At 39.3% G+C, this 15,417-nt stretch overlaps 1 protein-coding gene across 1 annotated transcript in view; it reads right to left on the bottom strand.

The window, feature by feature from the left end:
* Positions 1-15,417, bottom strand: part of trim9 (tripartite motif containing 9) — a 45,204-nt gene that overhangs the window by 15,636 nt on the left and 14,151 nt on the right. Inside the window, exons 2-3 of the mRNA XM_042437123.1 lie at positions 12,058-12,153; positions 9,750-9,872 (exon numbers count right to left, since the gene is read on the bottom strand). Coding sequence (XP_042293057.1) covers positions 9,750-9,872; positions 12,058-12,153 — 219 coding nt within the window. The remainder of the gene's footprint in view (positions 1-9,749; positions 9,873-12,057; positions 12,154-15,417) is intronic.

Below are 15,417 nucleotides of genomic sequence, written 5' to 3' on the forward strand. Positions count from 1 at the left end.
CGACAGCACACATGAAGATGATTTACTGATGACTGCAGTCAGAGTGCATCAAGTATGCAAGTATTGTACCACTGACACATACAGTCCAACACAGTCTTAGACTCCACTGTAATCATAGCTGATTGTAATCTAATTAACTGGCCTTTCACATATGTAATCAACCTGGTAAATACATATTTAAATATTATTTATTGCCCCTTTTCTAATCTATTCAGAACATAAACGATTTTGGGATTGTCCTCTGACAGGCATCAAATAGCAGTGGACAATATTGATAAAAAAGTGTTTATCACAGTATTCTGTGTGCAGTTTCACAATAGCAATATGAATCATGATATAATTTCTGGAAATTGAACTCAAGAAATCAGTTATAATAACCAGATGTGAATGCTGTGAATGTAATGTAATGCAACAGTTCTCTGAATCCAATATTCCCATAAAGCAGTGCAGCTTATTAATTTGCAACATTCAACATGACCTTCTGCAAGTTCACCATATAACAATATAAGATATAACAAGATGAGAGTGCAAAAATATATACGCAGGTCTTTTAACCATCATATTAAAGGAAAGAGCATCTGCATTAAGGACGTCGTTACATGCAAAACTAAAACTATAATTTACATGATACAGAGCTCATGTGGTATAATAAACATATCTGAAACATCCGTTCTCTTTAAGGAAGAATCACAGAAAACAAGAAATGTATCAAAATGAATGACGTAACTAATCACGTTGCAAGACATTTCAATTAAAAGGCATATAAATGACTCAGCCAAACAGGTGATAACTTAAAAAAGGTGATTTTTTTGGGCTCAAAAGTATATTTGTAGGATACATGAATGATAACTTCTCAATTAATAATTTCTTATAGTCGTGTTTTTACAGATCTGTTATTTGGCGGTGCAGCGGCTCGGTGTCCAGCACTGTTGCCTCACAGCAAGAAGGTCCTGGGTTTGATTCCCGGCTGTGTCTTTCTGCATGGAGCGTGCATGTTCTCCCACCATCAAAACATGTATGTTAGATTAATTCTGCTGTCAGTGACCTTGACCAAAGGCATCTGCATAGAGCTGGAGTTGGTCTCCGGGCACTGCACAGTGGCTGCCTACTGCTCCTCATACTTAGGATGGGTTGGATGCATTTCACTGTACAACTGTATGTGTGACAAATAAAGTACCTTTATATATACATTTTATCATGTTTATCATTGCTGGTTCTCATTTATCTTTAGCTTTTATGTTTTTTTAGACACTTTCATTGACATTCAGCACTTTGTAAAGTTATTTTACTCTTAAGAGGCACATTTTGGGAAAAGGCCACCTTAAGTTCGGCCTCTCAACTTTTAAACCAACATGGATGAGAAGTCCTTAAAACGCTGATAAATGGAAATTTGAACATCTATTATTATGTTTGTACGATACAATTGAAAGGTCCAGAACTGCTACTAAAGGGCCTTGTGGTGATTTGTTTTGCCAACGAATGTTATAATCGTTTAATAATCACTTTTCTTTCTTGAGTGATGCAGTTTATTTAGACAATATGTGTTAATGCCACCACACCAAGTAAGTTTAATATGACGGCTTATGTTCCAATTTAGTTTGTCTGGGCAGCTGGAAACTATTTTTAACTGACCCCGGGTGTCTAACTGCACAAAGACGCTTGAAAATGTGTTTTTTAAGTTCTGAAACACTGGAGGCCTCGTCGCTTCCACTGCTTCAGCTGTTTCCTCGTGAACTCTTATCTACAGTGAACACTAGGGAGGTTGCATTTAAGCAAAGATTAGTCAGTCACATTTAGCTAAAGTTGCAGGGTCTGGAATCACATTTGTTTTGACCCATTACTGTATCTTCTGCCAAAATATCTGCGGTTTTGCATACCCTCTGGGGCTGCGAAAATGATTGCTGAGCATCGGTACAACCACAGTTGTGAACTTAAATGAACCAAATACAAAATGGCAACTTCTCCTTCAATGTTCAGACCAAGGAAAACAAATTGAAAGTCTAACTGCACTTTAAGAGAATTAAATATTAAATGCAAACCGAATATTTTCTACTCAATAAATATTTTAGACCTACAAAGTTAATCATATTCTAATTATTCCCCTCTTTTAGTGCTGTAATCAATCAGTGAGAGGACCGTGTTTAACCTCTCCTCTACAGTGAGAGGAGATTTCACTCCAGCTCGGATGATTCAGTCTATATGTCTCTGGCTCAGGGCCAAACCATCCCTGCTGTGTCAACCCTGGAACATCCACACCCCTGCAGTGGCCTGGCAGGGCTCCAGGAAGAGTTTCTCACTGCTGTCGCTGGCTGTTTAACAATCAGACGTGCTCTGTCGCTGCTTCGCACGCAGCTGGGATCACAATCTCTTAATTCACAGAGTACAATGCATTTGGAGGAAGCTCACATGATGGTAAAGATGCAGAGAAATGACAACAACTTTTCATCGAATCTCCCTTTCCTTTCCTTTCTTCCTCTCGCTGCTGCTTACTGAGCAGCTTCTCTCAGCATTCCAGTCATCTTTCCTGAAATCTGCTTTAAATCAGCTTCGGAATAAGATAAAAAGGCAGCCACCGGCAATACCGCTCTGCCGGATGATCGCTGGATAATGGGTGAAGGGAAGATTCATTCATCTGAATTTAACAGAGAGGGACCGGAACGCAGCGTCGAGGTGGAGGCGGTAGAGGAGGAAATTTAGCATCTTGAGGAGAGATGGATTAAGACAGAAAAAAAGAAAGAGAGTAAGGAAGAAATAGAGAGAGGAGTGAGTGACGTAAACAAAGTGCAGGACAGCGGTAGAGGGCAGAGCTGGCTGTGCAAGTGGGCCACAGTTTCTGCAGCGGCAGAGATGAACGGAGCTCACGTGGGAAACAAACTCCGTCCCCTCAGACATATGTGGCTGTCATGGTGATTAAGCACGTTGGACTTGTCACACAGAGTCATGGCAGCTCAACAGTGCTGCTAAAACAATCCCAAACAGAGAGAGAGGACAGAATTAATAGAAACTGGAGCTCAAAGTGCTGAAACATGCAGTGATATTTCCCTTTACGGTCATCGTCCGAGTTCGGCACAGCAGGTTTTCATGAATTTCTTCATGCAGGTATTCTCTTGCAGTGGGACACAGTATCATTAAAACACTTTGTTCACTTTGGATTAACAACTTCAATAACCTCACAGCACAACTTTAAATGAGAGACTTGATTCACGAGAGCTGCACAAATGTAAATATTCTCTATAAGCTCTGACAACAACCGAAGCACATCAAACAAGGCAAGATATTTACGGGGGCAAATATTATCCCATATTTCATCAACTGAGTGAGTCTGCAGGACCTGCTGCCTCGCTGTAAAATATATTATCTCCATCAATCCATTTCTGCTGTAATTATTAGGCCACTGCAGCACTTTTGGCCTTGCAAGATACTGTGGCTGCAGTTTTCTTACATGTCCCTTTACAGCAGCAGCATACAGGCTGGTAGACAGAACAAGTAAGGACATTTATAACATTAAGAAAGTGCATGAAGATGATTTAATGATGTTAATATATAGTACAGAGGGAAGACAATACAATACAGAGGGAAGTGGAATATATAAGCAGAATGTGAGGGAGAGGGAGAACAGAGAAAGAAGGAGATGCAAGAGGTTGAGGAAAGTGAAAGATGTTGGGGAGCAAAAGGAGGTTAAGAAAAGGGGGGATAAGAAGAGAAGACGGATGAGAGGGATTGTGGAAGGAAACATTAAATTAAACAGTTACAAGAAAAAAAAAAGGAAGCTGAATAATGGGATTAGAAACGCCTTCTGCTCTGTCTTGTATGTATGACGGTTAAAGAAAGTGACGAGTGCTACTTCTACTGACACTCAGCTGTCAGCGCAGATCAAGGCGCTGCCTGCTTGGTATTAATGTATCTCTTAGTCAGACCGTCGCAGGAAAAATGCAGAGAAGCTTTACTTGTTACATACAAACATGACAAGAAATCCAACAGAGCAAAGAGTCAGAATGACAGATATAAGACTACAAATAAGGACTATTTTCATTATTGACAGATCTTCTAGTTATTTTTTCAATTAATAGATTTATGGTTCCTGAAAGGTTTATCACAATTTCACAGAGGCAAAGGTAACATCTTTTAAATTACTTGTTTATTCTGACCAAACAGTCTAAAATCCAAAGAGACTTAGCTTATAATTTGATAAATGCAGCAATTCTTCATATTTGAGAAGCTGTGACTACAATTGTTTTTGATTAATCTTCTATCAATCTAATCTAGGGCTGCAACTAATGATTATTTTCATTATCAATTAATCGATTAGTTGTTCAGTCTATGGAATGTCAATTAAAGGTAAAAAAATGTCGAATACTGTTTCCCAAAGCCCAAGTTTCAAAGATATTCAGTTTATTATCATAGAAGACTATAGAAACTAGAAAATATTCATATTTAAGAAGCTGGAGCCAGAATATTTTGGCATTTTTTTCTTAAAAAATGACTCAAAACGATTATTCAACTATCAAAATAGATAGCAATTCATTTTCTGTCAATCAACTAATCGTTGCACAAATATACTGGGAAATAATAGGTCGATACTGGATTCGACAGCAGTCTAAATATTTAATGTTCACCCAGCCAAATCCGCTGATAAACAGTCTCTGCTGCAGATCTTGCACAGTGAGAGACTGAATCATTCGATATTTGCCTCCGGAGTTCTTTATATTTCCTGAGTTCATCTACGAGCCACTGTATAATCTAAACTCTTCCTTATGTTTGAGTGCTTGAGGACTTTGGGGAGCAGGGATCCCCTGGAGCAAAGGCAGTCGAGGAGGAGACAACATGGAGGACAAACCACACAGACAGCGAACCACTACAGTGGAAGTAAAAATAGCCTCTGTGTGAATGTGGTCATTAAACGACCCGTGCTGGGCGTCCAGGGGACGAAGCATCCGGTGGCAAACTTCACAGCGAGCGTGAGACTTAGTTTCAGATTCACTTTGTTTCGCTCTAATCAGCCCTCAGAAGAATCTCTCATCAGTTCAGTGCTCAGAGCTCTGATCTCGCAGATGAAATGCAGTGAGAGGGACTGACAGCGGAGGCAGCGCGCCTCGGTTTGATCATCTTTAATACATTCTCTACATAACACTGAAGGACCATACTGGTGTTTTCTTATCCCGCCATCAAAAATAAGTTTGTAGAGATCTGAAACATGCTTGAGAAAGGTACATTTATTTTATTACGTTGTCAAAGAGAGTCTTTAAAACATCAGAGATTGTTGGTTCATTCAAGTGCTTGTGGGAAACAGGGCCGCAACTAACGGTTACTTATTTTCTCAATTAATCGATTAGGTGTTTGGTCTATAAAATGTCAGAAAATGGTGAAATGGTCTTCTTTTGTCCTGAGCAAGAGTAGATAACCCAAATATATTCAGTTTACTGTCATAGAAACCAGAAAATACTCAGATTTGAGAAGCTGGAAGACCAGAAAACCAGAGAATTTGGACATTTTTTCTTAAAAAAATGACAGAAAACGATTAATCGATTAGCAAAATACTTGGCAACCAACCAATTAATTGACTATCGTTGCAGCTCTAGTGGGAAGCACTATCAGTCACTTCAGTCTGCTGTAGAACGGCAACTTTTTAAAGCAAGACATGTCAAAATTCAACGTCCATGTCTGCTAACTCTTTGTCTTACATGTTTGATTTTTGAATAGTCTGTGAATCCAAAACTGCCCCAAAAAACACAGCCCTTTGCTCTTCATGACAAAAAGACTTAAAAGATGCCTACAAAATGTTCACTGTGATGGATTATGTATGAAACAAGTCTTTGTGAGTTGCTTTTCAGATCCTACTGACATAAAGTGAAAAGAATGGCTGTTAAGTAAGTTAAGGGCCTAAAACATGATCCTTTAAGCTATGAACAGGACTGTAGCTGCTACGAGGACACTGAAGTCTGGTCCTCAGTGTTGTATTTGGGGAAATTGGGGTTTTTAATGACCCGAAGAGGAGTTTACAATCACATGGTGGGCTTTGAAGGCTGATTCTGATGTCATTCAGACTAAATATATTTCAAATTTTCAACAAAAACATGAAGCTAAATTAAAAGAAAAAATGAGAGACCAGCATTTACTGTAAAAAGATGTAATTTATAGAAAACTGTGTAACTGAACAGTTAAACAGTTGCACTATCTGGAGACTAAGTTACTCTACTAATTTGTACTTTCAGATGAAGTGTTATGACAGTTTACTGAACTAATGAACTATATACTGTATATAACTTTTTTCCTGTATGTTTGTCTGTTTTTCTTCATGTTTTGTGTTTGTTTTACTTTTTGTGTGTTTTTCACAGGGTTGAGTGACACCACTGAACAACTGGACCTCAGTATTTGCTTCAGCTCTGACTATAAAGTAGCAAACACCACTTTATTATCTGGATAGTTGAGTGAGTTGATGCTTATATAAGCGCTCAGTGTGACACTTTGCCGTCTCTCTGAAATCTAAACAAAAACATGGGTCAGTCCTCCTGATGTGCTGGGAAAGAAAATGAACCTGACTCATGTTATGAAGGACTACTTCTCGCCTCCACATCTTCAAACAACAAGCTCAACATGTCCTCCTGGTCACCATGGCGACCGGGCTTTGGCGTCAGCAGCCAGGACCAGAGGAGAGCAGCATGAAGCTCTGTAGAAGATGCAAAGTCAGCTGCAGGATCTAAACAGGTTTCAATTGATTTGATGTTTTCTATGCTTTTTATTGTTTCTCCGCACAAAAATGCAACTGCATCAGCAGGATTATTTGGGGCGCTTAGTTATTTTCTTAATTAGAAACGTATAAAATGCATAGCTGGCACTTTGTTTTAAGCAACAATCTGCTTTTCATATGCAAATAAATCCTATCTGTGATGCTACATCTGGAAAAACCACAAAGGACTACATTATCATCAGGAGTGCATCCAGACAGAAATGTGTCTCATTCAATTACGGCTGCAGGACGACCTACGCCACTGAGCCACATGCTAATGAAGCATAAAGCATCCCATTGACTGCCCATGTCAGAGGGGCTCCAATTACTGGAGATGCACTCCAGAAAACAGGCAAAGTCTCTGGTGATCCCTTTCCCCCCTTCCCCCCTTTTCCTCTGCCTCATATCTAAAGTGAGCTACGCTGCCCTCCAGGAGCAAATGAAAAATAAAGAACACGTGAAACAGAGAGACATTTCTTGCATCACCGACTTCATGGGAAACTCCTGTGATGGAAGTTGTGTCCCTGAGTGAGTGAGCAGCACAGATTCACATGAGAGATCTACACTGAAAACACAAAAAAAGAACCAGATCTATCACGGAGAAATGTGTCTTTCTTGCATTAAGATTCAGTGAACAGCACATCGAGGCGCCGACCTGTTGGCTGACAGACGGGATCAGATGTGAGCTGCCTGAGAAATATTAAAATTCCTCCATCTTGGAGGTGTGAATGCGTCCAATGTGCCTCTCGCCACCTAATAACCATCCATCATCATTAACAGAACAGATTTTGCATTTTAAAGGACCAGTGTGTAAGACTTAGTGGCATCTAGCAGTGAGGTTGCAGATTACAACCAACTGAATACCCGTCCCCCTCCTCTTCCAAGCCTGTAGGAGGGTAACTGGAGAAACATGGCGGAGCAACATGGTGGGCTCCATGGAAGATGACTCAGGTGATTATACACTAATTAAAACATACTGTCTGCCAAGTCCGTTCCGCTAGATGCCACTAAAGTCTACACACATGTCCTTTAAGTGTTTGCAGTGCCACCCAAAACCAGGCTCTGCAGGTTTAGTCCGAAAAAGCAACATCGGCACCAGCGTAGACCTGCAGGTGTGAACATGTCTGTGCTCCATCTACAGGTAAAGAAAGAAAAAGTAAAAGCTGCTGCTGATTTTGACAGTCGTGACACCCGCAGGCAACAAGTGTTACTGCAGTTTTTTTTAAATTCCTATAGTTGCTGCATGTGTGAGAAGTTTTAAATTTTAAATTTTAACCTACAAAATGTGAGAGTTTTGTCAACTGGAGCATATTTTAAACTAAATACTGAAAGAATACAGTTTTTAACAGGTGTCATTGTGCACCCTCTGTTCTCCAGGATTGTCCTACCAGTTATTTTGCAGAAGGAAGGAGGACGCATTTAACCAGATTTTTTTTTTCTTTTTAAATTTTTTCAAAGGAAAAAAACGTTTATATATTTTATATATATATGAACGATTTGTAAATCTTTTGACCTCATCTATCTAGATGGTTAACACTAGTCAGCTGTTCTTGTCTGGTGGTCAAATGCCTTTTTAAGCCCAGTTCATAAACCTTTAGAAAGAAAAGTAAATTATTAAAATTATTAAAATAACTAACATTAGATGTTTTACATCTTCAACTGTATTTATGGATGTTTCCGTTTTATTATTTAATATCTAATGGAGGATAGTCTGACACAATGATATTCCACTTTTATAAATTATGTTTAGCTAACAGGTGGTAAACCTCAAAAACATAGAAAGAAAAAAGCAGCAATTTAAAACTGCGGTTTAACTCTCTTTACCTGCAGGTGGCGTCAAACTTTATCAACTATTCAAGTCCTTTCCTGTAGGTGGCAGAGTTGTGCAGGTGCAGAACTGGTCTGACAATCTGCAGTTTGCTAAATGTGAATGAAACTAGTTTTTCATTTTGTGAGTGATATAAACAAAGACACTTCCACGAAATGCTTCACATCTGAAAAAAATTCAAATATGGAGGAGGAAAAGGTAAGTGTGTGTATGTATCTGTGAGTGTGTGAGCGTATTGAGTGTGTTCACATGTTGCCATGCACAGACTGTGTTTCTCAAACCACCTACGTACATGTGTGAAACCTTGATTCTGCAGACCGTCCAAGCGTGAAATTGGATGCTGTACAGCACAAATGTATCTCTCCCTCCTCCCCCTCCTCCTCCTGTCGACTCCGTCTCTCAGTTATGTCCCTCGTTCAATGTGTTGCAAATGGTTTAAAGAAAAATGTCACTTTATGCATCTGAAATCATTGGAATCGAGCTTCATTTGTCATTAATCTTCACTAAATGTTTACTGTCACCTATACGCAGCGACAACAAAAAAATGTGCTTCTTTGTAGGTTGTATAATTTTGCATTTTGAGGTAACTTGCAGTGAATAAATCTTCCAAAGTAATTTAAAAAGCCTTTGGGAACAAATACAAAGCTAATATCACTTTTGCATATTCAGCCCATTTAGCTACAGATAACACATTTGACATAACAGCCGACCATTTTAAAGTGTATCATTAATATTAAGATGGATTTCTGTCCTTGCAGGCAGCAGCTGCTTTCAGTTCATGTCAGTAATGTCAGAACAAAAGTGATTTTCATACCATTGAGGAAACCAGTAGTTTCCACTGTTTCCACTATAAGTTCAAAATTAACTTACAGACATTTAAAACCTTGCCTGAAATCAGTACTTTGTCACAATTTGTTGCTTCTTCTTGTTTGGAAAACTCTCCTTGTTGTTGCGGATGTAGCTCTCCAATCTAAAATTTTAGATTCATCACTCAAACATCAAACTTCTAATGCAAAAACAGCTCATTTAATATTATCCTTTTGCTTATTGTTTGCCTTTTTGCTTTGATTTTCTGTAAATACCACCAAGGAGAGTTTTGAAAGCAGTCCTAGCTCCGTCTGACACATTCAGATTTAGTTTTTTTTGACAGTGTGAGTGTACCCAGGTGTGTCTGGTCATAGGCTGCTGACTCACCTTCAGCTTGTGTTCGTGCTCTTTGTTTACCCGAGACAGCAGCTGAGCTTTGCGTCGGTTCAGAGCGTCGATGAGGGCGTCGCACTGAGCCACCAAACAGGCCTCAAACTCCACTCCGTTCTCCTGCAGGACAAACGCACAGAGGCGGGAAAATCATAACGTTGGCGAGGAGGAAAGTAGGGCTGCAACTAACGATTTTTTTTCTAGATGAATCGATTAATTGTTTGGTTTATAAAATGTCTGAAAATTTGATCCTGGAAGGAGAAATTTAGTGTATGATCATGTAAACTACATTTTAGAAATTACTTGAATGCTTAATCGATTAACAAAATACTTGCAGATTCATTTTTGGTTGGTCGTTGCAGCTCTAAAGTGACGTCATTCAAAGACAAACAGACAGAAAACATACAGACTTTCAAACTGATTCTGACTAGAAAATATACACCATTTTAAAAGCTGGATTAACACTAAAATGAATACACATGATAAGGCCTATATTATATGTTATGCTTTAGTTAAGAGTTTGAGCTAAATGAGGGAGCAATAGTTTGTTTGACTTCAATCCATCTACAAAAATAAAATCATAAACACTCCCTAAAAAAGCATTTAAATTCTCATCTCTACTCTGGCTGCTTGCATCAGACGAGGTGGGTGGATACAATGATCCTGATGTTCTTAGGGTCTCCCTGGAGTGTCAGCCCATTGAGTGATGATAATCAACAAGGGCATCTGATCCCACCTTCCTCCTCTAATCACCCTCTCCAGCTGGACTGAAGCTTTGTCTCCACACCCGGCAGAAGAAGGCTGTGAGCATCTACATCTATTCCTGATCAATATAATGTACTTAAGTACATGTGACACCACTGACTGTGACTGAAGGAACATTTCCACTCAGGTCAATATAACAGCTCACACAAATAAAACATTCTCCAGATTGAAACCTGCAGCAGGAAATGGTCTGCTGTTACTATGGCGATGCTGTTTCATTGTATTCAACTGTCTTTATTGATCCTTTACATCCTGACAGTCTGTGACTGAAGCACTGTCAGCACATGAAACAATTTTTGTCATAAATATATTCTTAAGATGCCATTTTAGAGTTTATTACGCTACACATGAAAGTGTCTATTATTTAAACATTCTAGTTTCATGTTTGATGTGTTGAAAATTATTGCAAAGAGGCTTTGATCCAGAGTCGAGGGTTAAGTCAGAACTGAGCGAAACATACAGTAGCTCTACTTTAAGTCTCCCTGTAAAAGCCCCTTTACACTGTGTGATTTATGGATGACAGTTGACTTTAATCGTGAGAGAAAAGTGGTTAAAATCTCTCATCAATCCAAACCTGTGCTGCTAAGGTCGCACTGAGAGACAGCATGAGACAAAAATCTAACAGTTTTAGAAATTTAAGAACAAATTCTCACAATGTGACTCCTGCTAAAACCCAAACCAGCCAATCAGAATACAACTTAAGATGACACTTCAAGGAAAAAATATAAAATATTCGTCCTCCTTAATACGCCTATGGTGCTGAGTTGATTTTGCTGCATTTTCAAAACATCTGAGCGAGCTGATGACGCGTCTTTGCTTTCATATGATTCTTTCTGTTTACATCGTAGCGCTACGATTCACCACACATCCAGCGTACGATCTGACAGCCTCATATTTATATTGTACGGTCTGATGCAGATTGTGACCAAGATTTGACTATAGGTGTCTCGCACAACGTGACATACAATGCGATAAACATACACCATCATTGTTGTCGCACACTCTAAACGCACCTTAAGTGAGCTTAAACCAGGGATTATAAAATGCTAACAGTGACACTTAATACAATAAGCCTTCCTGTCTCTGTTGATCACATGCTGTGGTGGACAGTCTGGGATAACAGAGAGCCAACACACATCACTGCCATATTACTAATAGGATTCAAATATTTTATACTTAGATAGATATTTATTGTCCCCAAGGGGAAATTTGTTTCCGCAGTGCATTTTGCGTTGTACTTGCCTCCAGAATGTACATAGATACATACAAAAACACATCTACATACAACAAGAACACATATACATATACTGTACATACAACATTCATTACATACATGCAGACAAATAGACTAATACACACTGTGGCTGGTCTTGTGATTAATGAGCAAATAAATTTAAAACCGCTATAGCACAGGGGACAAAACATCTGCTAAATCAGGTCCGTTTCCATCTAAGTGTCCTATGTCTGTGACCGGATGCACATATCTGGATGCAGCTGGGAAAAGCAGCAGTTGTCCATGTGTTTGTGTGTCTTATAGTACCTGGATGTGCTGCACCGTGTTTCTCAGCTGGACCAGGAACTCCTTGGCCTCAGTGGCTCGGTCTGACAGGCCATTGAGAGCCTGAGACAGCTGCCCCTGTGGAGATCAGAGATAGAGAGAGAGAGGACATCAGAGATAAAGCGGAAGCACTGTTGGCGACGTGTTGTTTTCACTCTATTCAACCATAGACTAGTACAGGTGTGAGGTTTTATAGACTGACCCCAAACCTTTCCAACATTTTCAAGAATTCCAACACAGTTTCTCTTGGCTTGGAGTTGGACAAACGAGTGGTGGAAAATGATGCCATTATACTTTACATATACATTATACTGTTGCTCAGAGGTAGAGCGGGTCGTCCAACAACTGGAAGATGCCAGTCCGCATATCGAAGTGTCCTTGGGCAAGATACTGAACTCCATATTGCTCCCAAAGGCTGTGCCATCAGTGTATGAACATGTGTGTGAATGAGTTAATGGTGGCATGTAGTATAAAGCGCTTTGAGTGACCATGAAGGCGCTTTATACATAAATGCAGTCCATTTACCATTTACATGAAAAGGGAATCGTAGCTTTTCCATGTTATAAGCGCATATCTCTGTTCTGTTATCTAATGCTAAAAACATTTTCAAAAATCCTGTTTCAATTTCCTGTAAAATGTCAATAATTCATAAACTCATCTTGCACTCAGGGCGTATATTCAACTCCTCTAATCACATAAAAACTGCAGGTCTACCCCGCTGATTAGCACTGGCAGGAGTAACATGAGGTGTATATTTGGTGTCAGTGTGCAATAGAAGCATCAACATCACCAGGTCTGATGCTTAAGATAAAATCAGATCCATTCTTTTTGTGACCCTTCACATGACTTGTATATGGAGGTGATGGAAACTTATGTCAGTTTGTAGTTTGTAGTAACTCCCACATCATATTGCTCTTGACATTAAATCCCACCCCAACATCCTGTTTCATGCAGAAATACGTCAGTTGATGGTACATGAAGTACAATCCAAAAACAACTTTATGGGACCTTTAACATTGACAGGAAGGAGGCAGCCCAGCATGAAATTGTTTTAGATGCAGATTTCTAGGCCAGTGTAATTAGCTGTCACCCTGCATTTGAAAATATCCAAACTGAAATAACTCTAAAATGTACAGCGGACAATTTAAAAACAAGACTGCTTTTCACAGCTGCTGAGAAGCTGATATTTTGAAGTTTTCACCCTTGAGACAAAGTCTTATTCTGAGCTTTATTCTCACACGAAACTGACATTTCCAACTAAAACTAAGTTGATTAATGAACAATAAAGCCCTTAACTGTTGCATGGGTTTATTGTGAGTTTAAAGCCCCTGGGCATGAAGAGTTGAACGCGCTGCATGTAACGGGAAATGCCATTGCTTTGGATGTGTGCGATGACACTCAAATTCTCCTGTTTGGATAGTGGGAAGAATAGAAAAATGGGTTGTTCATGTATGTGAGGCGCGGCTGTGGTGAACAAGGAGGTGACGGAGCGAGAGGACGCGGGCCTGACCCTGTGGGAACCTCGTTCGGATGAGTGAGCAGGACAACCGCCAAGTTGTGGAGCTTATTGTCTCCTGGGAGGAAAAGAGGGTATTGGGCGTTATCGAACCAAAGAAAGAAAAATCACTTCAGCTCCGGAAGAGAGCAATAAAACCTGCAACTAGCTGATACAGTGAAAAACTCAGTGGAAACAACCCATTACACACATTCCCCCCTTTGTGTCAACCCAGCTACTGGCATCTGACGTTAACCGGTCAAATGGGAATCTGTCTGCGGGGGCCGGCAGCTGACCTTTGACCTCAGCGTTTGGGAAACCATGACAGCTGCAGCTAACATGAGTCTACTACACCGAGGGACAGTCTGAGCTGGTAACAGCTGAGCAAAGCCTGAAATGTAAACTTTCCAGGATTGTCAAGGACTTCAAGAAACTTCCTCTCTGTTAGCTTGGGACTCGTATGTCAACGTCTCAAGAGAACTACGTGAATGAGGAGACATGAGATGTATGTTTCCCCCCCATCTTAGTCAACAGGACATCTCACAACCTTCTAAACAGATTTACATTAAATTTGGGGGACAGATAGGTCTTTAAGGCATTCAAGCATCACATTCAAAAAATTAGGATGAATGTAATAGTTTGAAATAGTCAAGTTTTATCTTTCTCATGTCTCTCAGTTCCTATTTTGTTGTGTTATGTGTGATTGTTGTAAATTTATGATATGTATTTTTATTTTACGTAACTGGGCACCTATTTTACGCTGTCATTTTGGCCTGGTCTCCCTTATAAAAGACTTCAAAAGACTTCCTGGTTAAATATGGGTTACAAAAAAACAAACAAAAAGTTCCCAGAGCTCAAGGTGACACTTAAATCGCTTTTTTTGTCAGACCAACAGCCAAAAATGTGATATTTTTTAAAATCTTTTCTTTATTCTTTATCATTAGATGATGAATGACATTAAATGACATGAAATTCTCACATTTAAGAATTTGGCAATTTAGCTTGCTATTTCTTGACTTTTGGAAACAGTATATGTCAACAAAATAATATAAGTTAATTGGTCTACTTGAAGGCACAGTTCAATATTTTGGGAAATTAGCTTATTCACTTTTTGCTGAGAGTTAGAAGATTGATATCAGTCTCATGTCTGAAAGTTAAATGTGAAGCTACAACCAGACAGTTAGCTTAGCTTAGCATTAAGTCTGAAAACAAGGGGACATAACTAGCCTGGCTCTGTCTTAACGTAAAAAAAATATGCTTACCATCACCTAAATTTCAATAATTAACATGTTACATCTTCTTTGTTTAAATTGTTTAAAAATTGTTTCCTGTCTTTATGCTAAGCTAAGCTAACTGGCTGCTGGGAGAAGCTTCATTTGAGACTTGTATCAATCTTCTCATCTAACTCTCTCCAATAAAGCAAAATGTTGAACTATGCCTTCAAACCTGCAGTGCAGAACTTTTACATATTAATGAATGTCCGTTAAATTCAAGCCTTTGCCACAGCTGTGATGTCACAATACACCAGAGTTTTTAGATGTTGGGTTTGACATTCACGTGCTGAATGCATACTGCAGAGCATGTGCACTAGAGCGGCTAACATCTGGTTAGCTCTCTGCTAACTTAAATGGGGATAAAATGACTTAATCATGTTCTTCTAGACTTTAGAAATGTTATCAGACTGAATGGATCAAATTCTGATAGTGAAATTAGTCATTTTGTGGGAGTTGTGTGACGCTCAAAACAATTTATCCATTGTTTTACAGTAGTGACGGAGTAGGCTACTGCATAACCGATGATGTATGTGTCGACAGTGTTTTTGTAATTACACTGACTGCCAGAAAGGG

This window comes from Thunnus maccoyii, chromosome 16, assembly GCF_910596095.1.
Source record: "Thunnus maccoyii chromosome 16, fThuMac1.1, whole genome shotgun sequence".
NCBI lineage: Eukaryota > Metazoa > Chordata > Actinopteri > Scombriformes > Scombridae > Thunnus > Thunnus maccoyii.